General features: G+C 38.0%; 1 protein-coding gene across 1 annotated transcript in view; it reads left to right on the top strand.

Moving 5' to 3' along the window:
• LOC126234823 (Down syndrome cell adhesion molecule-like protein Dscam2) overlaps window positions 1-20,627 on the top strand; it is a 299,567-nt gene that overhangs the window by 137,737 nt on the left and 141,203 nt on the right. The window contains exons 7-8 of the mRNA XM_049943568.1: window positions 5,493-5,730; window positions 14,157-14,303. Coding sequence (XP_049799525.1) covers window positions 5,493-5,730; window positions 14,157-14,303 — 385 coding nt within the window. The remainder of the gene's footprint in view (window positions 1-5,492; window positions 5,731-14,156; window positions 14,304-20,627) is intronic.

The raw sequence follows: 20,627 nt of genomic DNA, 5'->3' as shown, positions 1-20,627 counted from the left end.
GGTGGCGTCCTCTTGGGTAAAATATTCCGGAGGTAAAATAGTCCCCCATTCAGATCTCCGGGCGGGGACTACTCAAGAAGACGTCGTTATCAGGAGAAAGAAAACTGGCGTTCTACGGATCGGAGGGTGGAATGTCAGATCCCTTAATCGGGCAGGTAGGTTAGAAAATTTAAAAAGGGAAATGGATAGGTTTAAGTTAGATATAGTGGGAATTAGTGAAGTTTGGTGGCAGGAGGAACAAGACTTTTGGTCAGGTGATTACAGGGTTATAAATACAAAATCAAGTAGGGGTAATGCAGGAGTAGGTTTAATAATGAATAAAAAAAATAGGAGTGCGGGTTAGCTACTACAAACAGCATAGTGAATGCATTATTGTGGCCGAGATAGACACAAAGCCCATGCCTACTACAGTAGTACAAGTTTATATGGCAACTAACTCTGCAGATGATGAATAAATAGATGAAATGTATGACGAGATAAAAGAAATTATTCAGGTAGTGAAGGGAGACGAAAATTTAATAGTCATGGGTGACTGGAATTCCTCAGTAGGAAAAGGGAGAGAAGGAAACATAGTGGGTGAATATGGATTAGGGGGAAGAAATGAAAGAGGAAGCCGCCTTGTAGAATTTTGCACAGAGCATAACTTAATCATAGCTAACACTTGGTTCAAGAATCATAAAAGAAGGTTGTATACCTGGAAAAATCCTGGAGATACTAAAAGGTATCAGATAGATTATATAATGGTAAGACAGAGATTTAGGAACCAGGTTTTAAATTGTAAGACATTTCCAGGGGCAGATGTGGATTCTGACCACAATCTATTGGTTATGAACTGCAGATTGAAAGTGAAGAAACTGCAAAAAGGTGGGAATTTAAGGAGATGGGACCTGGATAAACTGAAAGAACCAGAGGTTGTAGAGAGTTTCAGGGAGAGCATAAGGGAACAATTGACAGGAATGGGGGAAAGAAATACAGTAGAAGGAGAATGGGTAGCTCTGAGGGATGAAGTAGTGAAGGCAGCAGAGGATCAAGTAGGTAAAAAGACGAGGGCTAATAGAAATCTTTGGGTAACAGAAGAAATATTGAATGTAATTGATGAAAGGAGAAAATATAAAAATGCAGTAAATGAAGCAGGCAAAACGGAATACAAACGTCTCAAAAATGAGATTGACAGGAAGTGCAAAGTGGCTAAGCAGGGATGGCTAGAGGACAAATGTAAGGATGAAGATGCTTGTCTCACTAGGGGTAAGATAGATACTGCCTACAGGAAAATTAAAGAGACCTTTGGAGAGAAGAGAACCACTTGTATGAATATCAAGAGCTCAGATGGCAACCCAGTTCTAAGTAAAGAAGGGAAGGCAGAAAGGTGGAAGGAATATATAGAGGGTTTATACAAGGGCGATGTACTTGAGGACAATATTATGGAAATGGAAGAGGATGTAGATGAAGATGAAATGGGAGATAAGATACTGCGTGAAGAGTTTGACAGAGCACTGAAAGACCTGAGTCGAAACAAGGCCCCGGGAGTAGACAACATTCCATGAGAACTACTGATGGCCTTGGGAGAGCCAGTCATGACAAAACTCTACCATCTGGTGAGCAAGATGTATGAGACAGGCGAAATACCCACAGACTTCAAGAAGAATTTAATAATTCCAATCCCAAAGAAAGCAGGTGTTGACAGATGTGAAAATTACCGAACTATCAGTTTAATAAGTCACAGTTGAAAAATACTAACGCGAATTCTTTACAGACGAATGGAAAAACTGGTAGAAGCGGACCTCGGGGAAGATCAGTTTGGATTCCGTAGAAATGTTGGAACACGTGAGGCAATACTAACCTTACGACTTATCTTAGAAGAAAGATTAAGAAAAGCCAACCCTATGTTTCTAGCATTTGTAGACTTAGAGAAAGCTTTTGACAATGTTAACTGGAATACTCTCTTTCAAATTCTGAAGGTGGCAGGGGTAAAATACAGGGAGCGAAAGGCTATTTACAATTTGTACAGAAACCAGATGGCAGTTATAAGAGTCGAGGGGCATGAAAGGGAAGCAGTGGTTGGGAAAGGAGTGAGACAGGGTTGTAGCCTCTCCCCGATGTTATTTAATCTGTATATTGAGCAAGCAGTAAAGGAAACAAAAGAAAAATTCGGAGTAGGTATTAAAATTCATGGAGAAGAAGTAAAAACTTTGAGGTTTGCCGATGACATTGTAATTCTGTCAGAGACAGAAAAGGACTTGGAAGAGCAGTTCAGCAGAATGGACAGTGTCTTGAAAGGAGGATATAAGATGAACATCAACAAAAGCAAAACGAGGATAATGGAATGTAGTCAAATTAAATCGGGTGATGCTGAGGGGATTAGATTAGGAAATGAGACACTTAAAGTAGTAAAGGAGTTTTGCGATTTAGGGAGTAAAATAACTGATGATGGTCGAAGTAGAGAGGATATAAAATGTAGACTGGCAATGGCAAGGAAATCGTTTCTGAAGAAGAGAAATTTGTTAACATCGAGTATAGATTTAAGTGTCAGGAAGTAGTTTCTGAAAGTATTTGTATGGAGTGTAGCCAGGTATGGAAGTGAAACATGGACAATAACCAGTTTGGACAAGAAGAGAATAGAAGCTTTCGAAATGTGGTGCTACAGAAGAATGCTGAAGATAAGGTGGGTAGATCACGTAACTAATGAGGAGGTATTGAATAGGATTGGGGAGAAGAGAAGTTTGTGGCAAAATTTGACTAGATGAAGGGATCGGTTGGTAGGACATGTTTTGAGGCATCAAGGGATCACAAATTTAGCATTGGAGGGTAAAAATCGTAGAGGGGGACCAAGAGATGAATACACTAAGCAGATTCAGAAGGATGTAGGTTGCAGTAGGTACTGGGAGATGAAGAAGCTTGCACAGGATAGAGTAGCATGGAGAGCTGTATCAAACCAGTCTCAGGACTGAAGACCACCACAACAACAACAACAACCTTTGTGCTAGAGTAGACTATGTACCAACATTGGGTTTCATCTTCTCCTTTTTCTGTTATAAGCATAATCATCCATAAACTCATGGCACTCCACTCCGCACATATTTATCACAGTCACTTACATAAACATGAATAGCATTGAGCAGTATAGCATTACTTTGTTTTTAATTGAATGTACTGATTAAATTACTACAATTTGCTTGTGTTTTTTTGTTGTTGTTAATGTATACCTTGGCTTGTTTCATGTCTGTGAAGGTTCTCCTTTTTGACATGACCTGTGAAACAGTGAATTAATGACTGAATACACTTAAGACACAACATTTGCACTTTACAAAAGAAATGTACCCGATGGGTGTGAATAAAGAAACTCTTTTTAATTTAGGATTCTGCAGTTGTAGAGGATATCTCAACCAACAACATTATATGTCTTTTACATTTTACCTAAGTGGCACATTAAGAGAATACCCCATTCTTCATAAAACTGTGTACTACACAGCATAATGTACTAAGGATACGTGATCACATGTAAATGACATAAATTTATGTCAATGAAAGTGACCAAAAACACTTATATAGTTTTGAAAATATTGTAGGATTTTATTTTATTTCATTTTGACACTGTTGCATATTATGAGGTCCAGTTCTGTCACTTGACCTCCCCTCTGTTTTCGCTTGGGTGGCTAAGGTTTATATATGTTACTTTCTCCTGTGGTCTCCTTGTGATCTTGCAGAAGAGTTCTCTCTTCCCGCGGTCGGGGTCCCAGGTTCGATTCCCTGCAGGGTCAGGGATTTCTCCCGCCTCGAGTTGACTGGGTGTTGTGTCGTTGTCATCTTCTTCATCATCATACATCCCCATTATGGTTGGGGGAAGGTAATACCAAACTGCCTCCACTAGGGCCTTGACTAGTACAGTGGATGGGTCTCCTGCATTGTCCCGTATGTTCCTAGAAGTGTGGGACATCATCATCCTGTGAGATTATTGTAAAACTGTTAAACTATATATACATTTTATAGTCTGTTAAGTTTTTACATCAGTCTGATACATGTACAAATATTTTTCAAATATAGGATTTTACTAAACATTGTTTTTCATAATGTTATTTTATCCATCAATATGTTCACAGCTTGATAAATTATATGTACCAATTTAAATAAACCAACAGATTGTGTAATTTATGATTTTAAATGATTATTTAATTTTTCCATGATCCATTACTAATCAGCCCTTCATCTTACAAATACAGGGCAGTTGTGGGAAGAAATGTATAACATTTGCTAGGTATAGAAAAGAGGTTAGAAAAATTCCATAGCAGCCCTGTCTTAAGCTGTTCAACAGTCAGTTTGTAACGTTCTCCTTGGATCATTACACTTAACTTATATTTCTTCTGCCTGGTCCTCTGATGAATGAATATGAAATTTTCATGCTTCACAAAAATGTATTTACATTAATTTACAACCGAACTGCACACTCATCATGTAAACAAAACACAAACTTACTTCACTGATCTCTTTGACTTCCAAAACTAACTTCCAAACTGACTGACTGACTCCCCCACAGCATTGCTGCATTGCTTTATATAGAATTTTAACAATAAATTTCAAAATAAACCATTATTAATTTTTACAATTTCAGTGTTACAACTAAAATTTATGAAACAAATGTTACAGCCGAATAAGGTATAAAATACAATATCAAATGACGTAATCTTTTATAGTAATATCTTCAGTTTTCCATAAGAAAATCAATCTGAACTTTAATTACAATAATGTCTCTTTTTATTATTTTAGTTATGTAATTAATTACAGTTTGGATTTGGTTACTAACATTCAGTGATAGTACAGAAATCGTGCTTTATCCAATTACATACATAAAATGAACAAATAAGGCCTAAAATTCTGGAAATTGGAAAGTTGTGTAATGTAAACAATTGGAGGGTTAAATAGAAATGTAATAACAGAGGACATAAAAACAGATAACAAATGAACACACATCACTTGGTAATAACTTTTAAGCTGTTTCTCAAGATAATGAGGTTTTCTGTGTTTACTCATTACTCATTTGCAATTATGGTAATTAGAGGCGTTAGTTATTTGTGCCAATATTTCCACAGCCTCTTGTTAACTGTTGCTGAATATTTATTACATAAATTTCTTGATGAGATATTTAATTTAGCATATGTACACAATTTTATTTTTGACAACAATCTATTGACAATCACGACAATGCACGTCCTTCCAGAATATTCTATATGCCTCCACAATGAATATCAAGTGGTTTTGCAAATTGGAGAGAGTGATATATCTTAAAAACAGGCAATCGTAGATGATAATCTCATTATATCAGTAGTTTTGATTTACATTCTGTTCACTGGATGTAACACTGCATGGATTTTTTAATTACAAACATAATACTGTACATGATTTTTGGCTCTACCTATATTTGAAATACATGTAAGGTAGTGACGTAAAAATTTGTAGCAAAACTGAATAACTGCTTTTTTTATTTTTTTAAATTACAGCCACCTGACAAAAACCTACAGAATGGAGATATATTGGGATATTACATTGGGTATAAGATCAGTAACTCATCAGATCCGTTCCACTACAAAACTTTTGAAGTAATTCCTGGAATGGAACTACAAAATACATTCAATGAATTGGAGAAATTTACAGAGTACAGCATCTTAATTCAAGCATACAACAGAGCTGGTGCTGGCCCACGCAGTAAAGAAGTCACTGCTACAACAGAGGAAGATGGTAATCAAATACTGGATGTTATTTTCATAAATTAAGTGGCCATACTTAGAGGTTTTAATAACAGAATCAAGAACTTGCCATGTATCTCAATTTTATTAAATACATTTGTCCTTCAGGAAAAGAATTCAGAGTTGAGAAATGTATAGAGAAGTGAAATTGTTGATTAAGTTACTCAGGTCATTAATTAAGCCACAGGCACTACTTTTTTTTTAAAATATATCATTTATTTTCTCTGCTTTTCTTTCAGCTCCCTAGACATTTACTCTTGTACATTATTAACAAAAAGTATCTATAAGACATTTCATTCTAAACAGTACAACATAAAGCATAACCATTGTGATTAGCCAAGCTGAGTCTGTGGTTGTATCTTCCAATAGTTTGTACATGAAGAAAACATTATAACAAGTCACAGTTTATTAAATACAACATACGTAAAAAAAATGGCTCTGAGCACTATGGGACTTAACAGCTGTGGTCGTCAGTCCCCTAGAACTTAGAACTACTTAAACCTAACCAACCTAAGGACATCACACACATCCATGCCCGAGGCAGGATTCGAACCTGCGATCGTAGCAGTCACACGGTCAACATACGTAAAATGACAGTGATTTTCTTCAAGAATTACTTAATCGGTGTTGTTCTTATCAGCTTGATGTGCATCTACCACTCAGTTTCATAGTTATTTTATCATCAGCTGAAGAACATGCATGATAACACCACTGGAATATATGGGGAAAACATTAATTTCATTCATGTGTTGTGTTCCAAATACTGAAACTGTTAACATGAGACCAAATTGCAGACTTTGTATCAGCCACACACAACAACTTAATCATATTTCTGCTGTGTTAGCAGGATCTTCATATCTACATTTCCAGTTGTCCACCACTTTCCAGCCTAACATGACAACATCATCAGTTTTCTGTTGCGTTAAGAGGTCCTATGCATCTACATCTCTGGTGGTCCATCGCTTCCTTCTTAACACCTCTATATTTTTTCTTGTGGAGCATATCATCTGAGATCTGCTATCTCTTCCTCCCCCACCTTCTCATCCCTTCCACAAATTCTGCGGAAGCTGCTTTTATAAGCCACTCCTTCTTTTTTAGTGTATGTCCTATATATTTTCTTTTCCTTTGTATTATTACATTTAGTAACTGCCTCTGCTGTCTCACTCTTCTCAGTACAGTTAAGAAAGTCAATTGTAAATAGTGCAGCGCAAGAAATAACGCAAAATGCCAAAAACTGCTAAGGGCAGATATGAGATGAAGCCAGTCAACACCAACCATCCACTGATAGTAAGAAGGGAATGAACAGATTATGTGAAGAAACACGAATACCACAGAAGATGCTTTGAAAATAAAAGCAAAACGTATCTGGTGTAATTCTTTTTAATCAGAATCCAGTCAGCTCAAGACAGATAACCTATAATAACAGATATTTTCTTTTTGACTAGTTCTGAAACAGTGTTGGTGTTTGCTTATCACTATTTATAATTTTTTTCTGTATGGTACTTCTTAAAACATTCTCTCAGGTTAAGTACAGGCTTCCTTTTGCATGTTTCATAGTAGGAAATTGTTTCTCTGGTTCCTCCTTTCTCGTTGCATTTTCTGCATACCATGCACTTCTCTGTTGATTTTGTTTACAAATACAAATAAAATTAGAAATGTTTTATTCCACCACTGAGCATATTTACATGCAATTGGCGTTGTCAGTGTTTGCATAACAATAATAATAATATAATAATAAAATAATAATAATATAAACTTTGTCATGACAGATGTTATTAACTACAATATAATAATCCAGGATGGATACAATACATATCTGTGCAAATTTCAATAACAACAAGACGTTTCTAATAGATGAATTACAAGATAAATGAACTACATAGTTGAGTGAATAACAAATGAATAATCAAACAGATGTTTAACAATAAGTACATGAAACAGCAATAAAATAGTTGCACAGTGTGGGATATGTATAGTTTGGAGTTAATTTATTATTTATTCTCTTAAGGAAAGTGGTTCATTAGTCACATACTCAAGAAACTCCTGAGCAGAGTAAATTACTTTACTTTTGATCCACCTCAAAAGACTAGTTTTAAATTTATTTACTGGCACTGTCTAGGTATTTTCAGGTAATTTGTTGAAGTAGACAGGTCCTAGATATTTGTAGATGTTATGTGTCTTTGCAAGCCTAGCATATGGCATATTAATTGTATGTCCACTTCTTATGTTATGGTCATGAACTGTTCTCCTTAAGTCAAATTTACTCAGGTTCTCTTAAACGAAGACAAGGCAGTTGTAAATATACAGGCCAGGACTGTCATTATATTTAGTTTTTTAAAATAATCTCAACATGATTTATATGGGCTAAGTTCTACTATGTACCTTATGGCTTTCTTTTGCCATTTAAACACTAATTTTGATCCTATAGAATTGCCCCATAATAGTATTCCATAACTCAGGTGCGAATGGAAGAATGCAAAATATGCATATAACAGAAGTTCTTTCTGACACTGCTCCTCAGCTTATACGGCAGATATATGGCACACGCCAATTTGCCACATATCTTCCCTGTGTAGGTATCCCAGCTGAGCTTTTGATCTATATGAAATCCCAGTAATTTTACTGTTTTATCATGACTGGGAGCATTCAGACTGAAAACAATAGCTTCAGTTTTAACTTAATTCTTCTGCAGTATATTTGCCTCAAACCGAGTAGTGCACCTCTCCATTGCTACTGCTATGCTGTGTTGCACATTTTCAAGATTAGTATCACATGTGAAGAATGTTGTGTCATCAGCATATAGCATTGCATCACATGATACAACTGAAGGTAAATCATTTATATAAGTAATGAAAAGGAAAAGTCCAAGAACAGATTCTTGAGGTACATCCTTTACAACTAGGAGACATTCTGACATTTGGTTATTTACATTAACTAACTTTTTTCTACTGTCCAAGTAGAGCATTCTCTCTCATTCCGTAGTGGTAGGTTTTTTTTATGAGAATATTGTGGGAGACCATATCAAAAGCTCTTCTGAGGTCCAAAAGTGTTGCACAGGTAATATCTTCATTTTTAAAACAATTTTATATTTTTGCTACCATACTCTCAACTGCTTTGACTGTAGAAAGGCTAGATCTGAAACTATACTGTGAGGAGGTGAGTATATCATTGTGTTCAAAATATTGACTCATCTATTCAAAAAGATTTCGGGCTTGCAGCCGGTCGTTGTTAGCTTCCATCCATGATATTTCGACTGGACAACTGCCAGCCATCCTTAGGTGAGCCATCGAAGACTGACGAAGATGCCCTCCATTCTGCAATATATAGCGTGCAGCGATTATTCCGTGCATGCGTCAAAATCATATTGACCTACGAACTGCACTGCTAGCCAGCAGCACTGTCACTGGTGGAACTGCAGAACTCAGCTGTCTTCGGCATTGTCAATTGCTGCGGCCATCAGAGTACTCTGATGTCTTCATCTGGAGCAGATCTTAGAGATGACGGGTTCCACGCATTATCTAGCTGATAGCCATTGTCGTGGTTCATAAGATTGTCTGCCATGTGAATTTCCACTGATTCTTTTATGATGGAGTCCCAAAAGGATGTTGCTGTGGCCAAAATTGTTGTCTTGTCATACTCCATTGAGTGTCCAGTGGAAATGCAATGCTCAGCAATTGCAGACTTGCTAGGTTGCACAAAAGGCGAGTACAGCATTTATGTTCAGTGCAATGTTCTTCTCCTGTTCGCAATGTTTGTCCTATATATGACATGCCACACTGACAAGGTATTTTATAAATTCCCGCCTTCCGCAATACCAGATCTTCTTCCACTGATCCCAGCAGGTCGGAAATCTTCGATGGTGGATGGAAAATCACTTTCACTTGGAAACCATGGAGGATTCTTGCAGTTTTGAAGGAAATGTTGCCAACAAAGGGAAGAAAAGCTAAAGATTTAGTAGGTGTGCTCGCTTCTTTCTCCACTCCCTGTTTCTTTGGCTTAATTGCAAGTGCCTTGCTAATTTGCTGGGTAGAATATCCATTCTCTTTGAAAACCCTGTTCAGGTGGGCAGGCTCTTCAGGCAAACTATCTGCATCTGTCACTTCATGAGCTCTGTGTACAAGTGTTTTAAGTACACTCATTGTTTGCGATGGGTGATGGCAGCTGGACGAATTTAAATACAAATCAGTATGTGTGGGCTATCGATAAACCGAAAGCCCCATAGAGCCATCACTCTTCTGTCTAACTAGCACATCCAAGAAAGGGAGGCAACCATTTTTCTCTAATTCCATGGTAAACCGAATGTTCTCATGAATGAAGTTGAGGTGATCTAAAAACTCCATTAATTTGTCTTCTCCAAGAGGCCACACTACAAGAGTGTCATCCCCATACCTCCAAAAAACAGTTGGTTTGAGGGCTGCTGATTCAACTGCTCTCTCCTCAAAATCCTCCATAAGAAGGTTGGCCACCAAGGTAGACAAGGGGCTACCCATGGCGACGCCGTCAGTCTGTTCAAAATATTCTTGGTTGAACATAAAATATGTTGAGGAGAGGGCATGGCAGAACAAAGCAGTGATTCCCACCTGAAACTTACGTCAAAACTAACTAAAGGATCAAAAGTACTTAGGCGGAGAACCCCCAGTCTTTTGATCAAATCGGCCGAGTTTCGTATGTGATGTAGAATTTTGCCCACAAATGGCCTCAGCAAGGATGCAAGATGTTTGGCTAATTCGTAAATGGGGGCCCAAATATTGCTCACTATTGGCCGTAAGGGTAGTCTGTCTTTATATACCTTCAGAAGGCCATACAGTCTTGGAGGTACACTGCCATGAGGTCTTAAGCGCTTCATCGTCTCTGGAGGCAACGAGGAAGAATTCAGGAGTGTAGATGTCTTCCGTTGCACAGGTCCTGTAGGATCGTTATCAATCTTCCTGTAGGCAGAATCACTTAGTAGACCATACATCTTATCCACATACAAACTGTGAGGTAACATTACAGTTAAATTGCCTTTATCGGCCTTCAGTACCACAACATCCGGATCTTCTCAGAGATTTCGCAGTGCAGCCCTTTCTGCGGAGGTTATGTTACTGTGTTGAGGAGGAGCTCTCAGAAGAGCACGGCAAGTTTCCCTGCAAGTTTCTTCTGCAGTTTCCATAGGAAGGTGTCATATAGCTTCTTCAACACCACTTACAAAACTTACCAAAGGTGGTGCTCTAGGTGTAGGTGCAAAATTCAAACCCTTACTTAATACCGACAGCGTCGCGTCATCCAAAATCTTGTCCGTGAAGTTAACAACAGAACGTTTTGCAGTAATCCCCTGTGGCGACGACTGTTGTGGCACCAGATGATCAAGTTTTGACATCTGCCGAGAACTTGCATCCTTGTGTACCCACTCAAATTTGGCGGAAGTCACTCCATCAACTCAGTCCCATGATACAGTAGACAGATGTGCTGCAATCTTCAGATGCAGGTGGAACAATTCTTCTGAAATGGCATCCAATCTTCGTCTTCTGTGGCAAATCCTCTCTTTAACAATAGCGTGACCAGCCTTTTCCGTTATCTTCCGTGCAGTGGCAGTCTTAATGAAAGGCGTCACTCTGGCAAATTTTGCTATTATGCCATGGTCCCAACATCTCAATAAAAAGTTCAAAGAACACAAAAGCTTAGCTCTCTTACCACATAGTTTGTCAAAACTTCTTACATGTGAGGCAATCTCCTCCCTGTAAAGGCATCTGATGTGAAATTTAAAATTTTCCCAGCGAACTAAATATTCAAAAAGATTTTGGGCTTGCAGCCAGTTGTCGTTAGGTTCCATACACGATATTTCTTCAGTCTTCGATGGCTCACCTGAGGATGGCTGGCAGTTGTCCAGTTGGAATATCATGGATGGAAGCTAACAACGACCGGCTGCAAGCCCAAAATCTTTACCGAGGGAGGTGGCGCAGTGGTTAGACACTGGACTCGCATTCGGAAGGACGACGGTTCAATCCCGTGTCCAGCCATCCTGATTTAGGTTTTCCGTGATTTCCCTAAATCGCTCCAGGTAAATGCTGGGATGGCTCCTTTGAAAGGGCACGGCCGACTTCATTCCCCATCCTTCCCTAATCCGATGAGACCGATGACCTTGCTGTCTAGTCTCCTTCTCCGAACAACCCAACCCAACCCAACCCCCAAAATCTTTTCGAATATTTAGTTCGCCGGGAAAATTTTAAATTTCACGTTGACTCATCTCTTTAAGCATGCAGTATTCTATTATTTTTGATGTTATGGGTATAAGTGATATTGGGCAATGGTTATCTGATGAGGCTACGTCTCTTTTCTTATTTACTGGTTTAACTACAGATATTTTTAAACATTCTGGATAATTACCTTCTTTTAAAATTCTGTTAATTATTTTAGTCAGTGGTGTTACAATTTGTTTTCTGATATATTTAGTAACATAATTTGAGAGACCATAGTAATCTCCTGCTCTAGAATTACTGAGCTTAGCTATTGATTCATTGACCATCTTCTCAGTTACACAAGTCCAGTGCAAGTTGTCTGTCTGCTTTTGGATTATAAGATGCATCTTCCCATTTACTCTTTCCTTGCTCTCAGAAAATGATAGTCTTCTTCTTTTCTTGGAATTTGCATTTCTCACCTGGTCAACTAGTTGCTGATTAGATCTCTTCTGTAGAAAAGATGGGTCTGCAGTTGTTCCCCACATTTGTTTTTATCTGTTGAGTAAAGAATATAACTGTTTACTACAGCAACTTCAATCAGTCACAAGAATAATTTTTTCTGTTACTTTCCTATACGACAGTAGGTTCAGGAATGGCACAGGCTCTTTTTTTCCTGCAGCCAGATGGGTTTGAGGACAAAATAATTCAACATAGTCACTTAGCTCTCGTCATGCAATGAAAGACACGTAATTTTCTCTCTCACTTTGATAGGCACATAAATCATATTCAGCAAGTTTCATCTTCTTCAAACTGCATGAAAAATCCTTCCGAGAAGCATAACTGTACCTGCTAAATAAAATTTCGTTTTGTGCTGTCCATGAGCAAGTTGAGGGCTTTTTCAGAACATGTCAGTATAGATGTGATAGCCTGAACTACCTGCACAAACAAGCAATTGGATGCCAAATGAAACACTATTTGGGTCTCTAAAGGCATATGAGGATGAATTAGACTTTTTTAGTTGTCTTTCCATTATATGGAATATGAAAGAAACATAATCATTTTCAGAATCACGCAGATGGAAAGCTCATAAACCCCACTTTGTAGGCTTCTTTGGATTGTAGCACTTGGATTGATTTCTTCCTTTGAATCCTTCTATGCTCTCATCTATAGCCACATTTCTTTTTGGTAAATAAAGTTATTTGTGTTTACTGGCAATATACTCACTAACATTCACCTTGATCGCTCTCGTTCATTGATACCATTGAGATACGACAGGTGGAAGTAAAGGCAGCATCTAAAATATTTGGAAGGAAAAGACAGACAAAAAAAGACATCCTTGAAAAATGGAGTTTGTTCTAGCCAGTCTTCTGTAAAATAGTCAACTAATTCTGCTTTTAAATTAAAGGCCATGTTCAGTATTATACCAAAAAAAGCCTTCAATTCTTCTAGTGAAATATCCCTCCATGAGTGCAAGGTTTATACTATCCCTTCCCATCTCCCTTTTAAGGTTTGCTAGTCCTGTCTTTTAGCAGTGTTCTTACATTCAAGGTACCCATCCGTGTTTTGATATCTTGACCGTGCCTCCTGTCAAGATTAAGAAGATTGTATAATGCCCTCTGTTAGCATACTCTGTGGTGTTACTGAATGGTTTGAATCTTTGCCTTGCCAATGTTCTGCAGTGATAGATTCATCACTATGCAAGGTGTATCCTATTTGGGCAGAGTATTTCCTTTCATTGAAGTCAGTAGATTCAACCGCATCATTTGGTGATTTTATGCTGATTCTTTCACATGCAGGGTTATTTATGTGTTGGTCCCATTAAAATGCCAATAACTTTAATGCCATTCATAGAGAGTTCCCTATTTTTGCCCTGTTGAAAAAATGCATTGTACAGTGTAAGTGATGGATTCTTTCCACCAGTAATGAATGTTTTGCAAGTTTATAGAAATAACATGCTTTTCTGGTTCTAAAGTGTGATTGCAACCAAAGGAATTTTAGTATGATGTAAACATATGAATATAACCTTCCTGCACCTACAGATCACTGATATATGAGTAGGTGCATAGACCTCGACAGTCAGTGTCAATTCAAATAAAGTCCTATTGGGTGTTGATCCAAATCATAGTGTTAAAAACAACAATGAGACAAAACTGACATTTTGACTGATACTGATTCCACACTTTTAATTGCATGAGACTATGTTTTGCATACCATTTTATAATTCAAAAAGATCTAAATTTTATCTGGGCTTCTGTTTCAGTGCCAGGAGCACCACCTACTGATGTTAGGTGCACAGCATTGTCTCCACAGAGAATTTTAGTACTGTGGTCAAGTCCTCCAGAATTTGCTATTAACGGAATACTGAAGGGTTACAAAGTACTCTACCGCTCACTGGCAGTCTGGGATGGTAAAAAAGAAACTTAATTTTATAAACTAGAGATATTTTTACCCTCCTAGTAATATGTATGCTAATTCTAACATTATCTCACATCAATTAAACAACACATAATACACTGCTTCTAAACAGCAAGATCCTTGGATTTCATTCTGCTCATTAGTGTACAAGTACTATTCTAAGAATGGTCTTTTTCTCTATTTTTTCATTTTTTAATTTATATTGATGAAGAAATTGTCATTCTCCACTCTCACACTCAGCTTATTACAAAATTAACTGTAACTATAGCTCATACTTTCTAATGAAATATCTGATCAGAAAATATTAAGCACTGTTTCTTTTCTTTTCTCTTTGTTACTAATTTAAATTCTTTGTATTTCTAGTAGATCAAAGATAACACAGTTTCTCTGAGAAACTCCACATACACAATGTGATCAAAAGTATCCAGGCACCTGGTTGAAAATGACTTACAAGTCTGTGGCTTGCTGGAATTCAGTGTGGTGTTGGCCCACCCTTAGCCTTGATGACAGCTTCTGCTCTCACAGGTGTACATTAAATCAGGTGCTGGAAGGTTTCTTGGGGAATGATAGCCCATTCTTCACAGATTGCTGCACCAAGGAGAGGTATTGATGCTGGTCAGTGAGGCCTGGCAAGAAGTTGGCGTTCCAAAACATCCCAAGGGTGCTCTGTAGGATTAAGGTCAGGACTCTGTGCAGGCCAGTCCATTACAGGGATGTTATTTTCCTGTAACCACTCCGCCACAGGCTGTTTATTATGAACAGGTGCTCGATCATGTTGATAGATGCAATCAGCATCCCCGAATTGCTCTTCAACAGTGGGAAGCAAGAAGGTGCTAAAAACATAAATGTAGGCTTGTGCTGTGATAATGGCATGCAAAACAACAAGGGGTGTAAGCCCTCTCCATGAAAAACATGACCAAAACATAACACTACCGCCTCCAAATTTTGCTGTTGTCACTACACACGCTGGCAGATAACGTTCACCGGGCATTCCTCATATCCACACCTTGCCATTGGATCGCCACATTATGTACCATGATTCATCACTCCACACAATATTTTCAATTGTCCAATGTTTACACTCCTAACACCAAGCGAGGGGTCATTTGGCATTTACTGGCGTGATGTGTGGCTTATGAGCAGCCAATCGTCCATAAAATCCAAGTCTTCTCACTTCCCACCTAACTTTCATAATACTGGCAGTGGATCCGGATGCAGTTTGGAATTCCTGTGTGATGGCCTGGATAGATGTCTGCCTATTACACATTATGACCTTCTTCAACTGTCAGCGGTCTCTGTCAGTCAACAGACGAGGTCGGCCTGTAAGCTTTCATGCTGTATATGTCCCTTCACATTTCCACTTCACTATCACAACAGAAACAGTGGATCTGGGGATGTTTAGGAGTGTGGAAATCTCACATACAGACTTATGACATAAGTGACACCGAATCACCTGACCATGTTTGAAGTCCGTGAGTTCCACAGAGTGCCCCATTCGGCTCTCTCATGATGTCTAATGACTACTGAGGTAGCTGATATGGAGTACATGGTAGTAGGTGACAGCACAATGCACCTAATACGAAAAATGTATGTTTTTGGGGGTGTCTGGATACTTTTGATTACATAGTGTAGTTTTTCTTTATTCAAGACCTGAGTACAAAAACGTATACAGAAAATAGGGGTGCAAACTCTCACTGCAAAAAAAAAATTTAAAAAAATAAAAAATAAATAAAAAAAACACTTTTATGGCAGGTGGAAGCAAGTTATCAGATCTAGAAAAACTCTAAATGGGCTTCAAACCCTCAGCTCTTTTATCCCAAAAAGTAGATGAAGGCTTCTGGAAGAATGAAAATTTATATGAGAACTAAGTTTCTAATGGCATATACAATGTTCAAATAACTAGGTTACATCATCAGAAAGCACCGATGTTTTGATAGGAGCTCACACTGTTGTTTTCTAGGCAAACCTGCAGTAAGCAAATGCTGTGCAAGGGAAATTAAAACCTCAGTTTGCTGAGAACCTTGGAAATATTACACACACACACACACTGTAAACACTAGTGCCATCACAAAGTTATTCCATAGGATGATTGGTGTCAAGACAATGTCCTGCATGGTGAATTTGCTTGGCTGTTGTAAGAATCACCATCTGGCTCAGTGTGAAAGAGTACTTCGTACCTTAATTCACAGGGACCACATCATTTCAGACACTGAGAGTTTGTCAGCTGAGTGAGCCCACATCAAAGTCACCTTTTGTCAGATGGTTGTAGTGAAAGACAGATCAGACGTACATTGTGCTATCAACCAAGTTGTGCACTGGGTGAGTGATTATGATACCGCAGGGTGCCAAAGTCTATGTCCTTTTTGCCTTGCATAGGGAGCATTTCAAACAGGTTCGGTTGTATTTTGTGGAAATACAATGTGAAGTATGTTTTACGACCACCAACTAAGATCATTGTCCTTTTAGTTTCCATAAAGAATGATCTTCGATTCCATAAGCCAGGTGTCTGCTGTATTCCTTGCAGTTATCGCACGTCATATATCAGTGTCAAGTAGCCTGTTGCCGATAGCCTACAGTCCCTCTTTGTATTGCTACGTGCCAGGTCTGGCCAGCAGTATGTATGTGTCAACAGGTCTGTACTCGCCACTACTCTGTAGAGTAGGTTGGGGTAAAAGTATGCAGTTTTAGTTTCACTACATATCTAAAAAAAATAAAGCTCATAACAATATTATGCAGTTTCACATATTGGAAACATTGTGTAAAAGTTTCACTGTCATCCAGCTATTATTAGAGAACTAATAAAAGTTTCCTTAAAAATTTCTTTTGCACACTTGCTACATGCTGTGGGGTAAGAGTATGCAGGCCTGGGACAAGAGTACACAGTATGTAATCCTACCCCAGCTGATAAAAATAAAAAGGATTACAATTAAATATGTGAAAAAAATTATAAACTCTTTATTTTATCTGAGAGTAAGGATGAAAAAACTTTGAGGCAAATGCAGTACTGAACTATTGTTTGGTTTTCTTCCCATGAAAAAGTTTTAGTGAACTGGCCAAGGTGCTCACTACTTTTGCTGTTTTTAAGATGATTTCTTAAGGCAATTGGATGCTTGCTGTATATAGCTACCATCTTCAGTAAGGCTTAGAGCTTGATGATAAAGTAGTCCTGTTAATGGCTGTTGAGTTGATGTCCTCAGTCAGTTTGTGGAAAAAAAATTCTGCTGTGGAAGACTTACTTATATTCGAAGTCTGTTCCAGACCCATTGAAAGAACAATTACAGAAAAGGAAAATTAATTTAGGTTTTCTAAGGTGGATAATGAGGCATTAAAGGTAAATAAACACCAATAAAAAATGCATGAATACACTGGAAGGGACTACACAAGTCCTGTGGTAAAGGGTAAAAGTATGCCCTGTAAACTTTTACCCATTACACCTGCATACTTTTTCCCATTCTGTTATTTTTTTCTGGCAGTTTTTGAATAACACAAACAACTAAAATCATGGAGATCAAGGCAGATACTGGAAACTTACAGCTGCCATTTCCAGTATTGAGTTTATCTGATTTTATGTAGATTTAGGTGCACCTAACACTGAACGAAAACTATACAAATTTTGCATCAAAAATGAACAACAGTGACTTATCAGAATTTCTCCAGCTGTGTCGACTGTGTTGAGGATTCAGACTAGAATTGAGCAGATGATGAGGTATGTGCTGCCTGGTGGGGGAATGGTGAACTTCTGCTTCAGAGACCTGAAAACCTGACATGTACTCTTTCCCTATGTGCGCTTAAACCCCACTTACCCTGTGCATCCACAAGCCTGTAACCATCTCTAGGCTATACCTATTCTGTATGCTGTCACTCTGTGTTGTAATAAACTGTGAAGTTTTTGTATCTCTGGTTTTCATTGTGTTCCAAGTTGCAACAAATGTAAATGAGCAAATGTGGGAAGCAGGCAACTGTAACAGAGGTTAGGATATGCTGGCAGTGTGGGTGATGAGAGCAGAGTCCCTCTTGCATGGTTGATAACTGAATATTTTTGTTACCTGTATTCTCAAAAAATTTGAGAAAGGCAGTGTATCATAAAATGGTTGCTTATTTCTTGTAGCACAAGTTTTTGACAGATTCACAGTTTAGTTTTAGAAATTTCTCTTCATTCCTTCTAGAATGAGATAATGGGGATGTAACTTTGTCACATCTCTCTTTTTCTCTCTCTGTTTTATCAGAAGAGGGAATGAGTTTTCTAGAGCTAATGATTGCATTACTTTCTTTCTATGTTTGTCCATGTTTCCAGCCAAATGGTAAGTAAATGTTTCACTTCAATGAGGCTCTCAGGTACTGCGTTGTTGCTAAATGTGATAATTTCATCATTGGTGGAAGGCTCAGTAGGACATTGTCATGGCAAGACATGATTACATGTTTGTTAATGTTAACATGTTTATCAGGAGAAGGAATGAGTTTTCTAGAGCTAATGATTGCATTACTTTCTTTCTATGTTTGTCCATGTTTCCAGCCAAGTGGTAAGTAAATGTTTCACTTCAATGAGGCTCTCAGGTACTGCATTGTTGCTAAATGTGATAATTTCATCATTGGTGGAAGGCTCAGTGGGACATTGTCATGGCAAGACATGATTTCATGTTTGTTAACCAGGTGTACTTTGTTTCAATATCCTAATAATAGTGTAATGTGTCGGAAGACGACAAAAATAAAGAATAGGTTCCAGAACTGAGACTTACACTATTGGATCATCATTTCAAATAATCCTGACCTAACTTCTTCTGATTAGTCTCTGCCTAGTCCACTTAAATACTAGTACAAAGTCAACAGCTTTTTATGAAACAAAAGTTGCATAGCAATAATGCATTCACAAATTTGGAATGCATTAATCAATAAATTATTTACTATTACAAATTTATTCTTACTTCATATTGACCATCTTCGATCATGTCCCAATTTCAATTCATTTTCATTTTTTGTTGTTACAAGTTCTTCAAATATTCCCCTTTCATGTAACTTTCTTTCTTCTGTCCATAATGATCTTGTCTTCTCTGCCTTGGAATATTTCTGTTGTATATCTTGTCCTGGTGAGATTCATTTATTTTATGTATGATTCTTGAATATTATTTCGTTTGAAAATTTTCGTGACCCATTTGAACCAGATGCTACATGTTGTGAAACAGCAATTGGTGTAAGATATCTTGTGGTCAAGTGCATACTTCATTACTGAGTGATCAAATTAGCATTTGGCAACATTTTAGCAGTGGCCAACTTACGAATAGATAGCTGGTTGATCTTCAGAGCCACATAAAAGGCATAAAATAATTGAAAATGAATTCATATTTGACAGAAATAATTTTTGGTATTAGGCCACACTAAACACTAAAAACAAGTAAAATACTGATGTCAGTATTATGAAAAGTGTAGTGGACTGTTAAGGCAGCCAGTCCACAGTGACGGGTAGCCGAGAGGGCACGCGTACACACACGCCGACTGGCGCGAAGTCTGGAACAGGATACGTGATGAATGTGATAAAGAAAAGAACGTAGCTACTAGAACACTTAACTTTTATATCGTCCTTTGGTATACAGCATTCTTGATGATACAAGTGAGACTATTTAGATTCATGAAGTAACTAATGGCGCCTTGCTAGGTCGTAGCCATTAACTTAGCTGAAGGCTATTCTAACTGTCTCTCGGCAAATGAGAGAAAGGCTTCGTACGTGTAGTCGCTAGCAATGTCGTCCGTACAACTGGGGCGAGTGCTCGTACGTCTCTCTAGACCTGCCGTGTGGTGGCGCTCGGTCTACGATCCTGACAGTGGCGACACGCGGGTCCGACATGTACTAATGGACCGCGGCCGATTTAAGTTACCACCTAGCAAGTGTGGTGTCTGGCGGTGACACCACAAAAAGAATATTTGTTACTCACCATATAGTGCAGATGGTGATCTCCACTATATGAGTAGCAATTTATCCTTTTCCTAATACTGTTAGTATTCCATCTTGGATTTTCCAGTGTTTAAAATGCTGATGTATTTTGAAGTGGTCCTCTTCAAGATGAAATGTTAGTATTTTCATTGTTTTTAGTGTTTCATAATGGCACAGCCTTCCTCTCCTCTTCAGGACCACTGCAAAGATACTCAAAATGTTGGTATTTTATTGGTTTTGGTATTTTGTAATGAGATGGCCTAATATGCAAAATGATTATGTACAGATATATTATTATTATTATTATTGTGATTATTATTTTTAATACTGAAACTGGCCATGGTAGTCTGAGGACTTAAGCAGTTGATACCGATAATTGATTTGGCATCT

The sequence above is a fragment of the Schistocerca nitens genome, chromosome 2 (assembly GCF_023898315.1).
Source record: "Schistocerca nitens isolate TAMUIC-IGC-003100 chromosome 2, iqSchNite1.1, whole genome shotgun sequence".
Taxonomy (NCBI): Eukaryota; Metazoa; Arthropoda; class Insecta; order Orthoptera; family Acrididae; genus Schistocerca; species Schistocerca nitens.
Note: the sequence above shows the minus strand (reverse complement) of the source record. Positions and strands in the feature narration are given on the sequence as shown.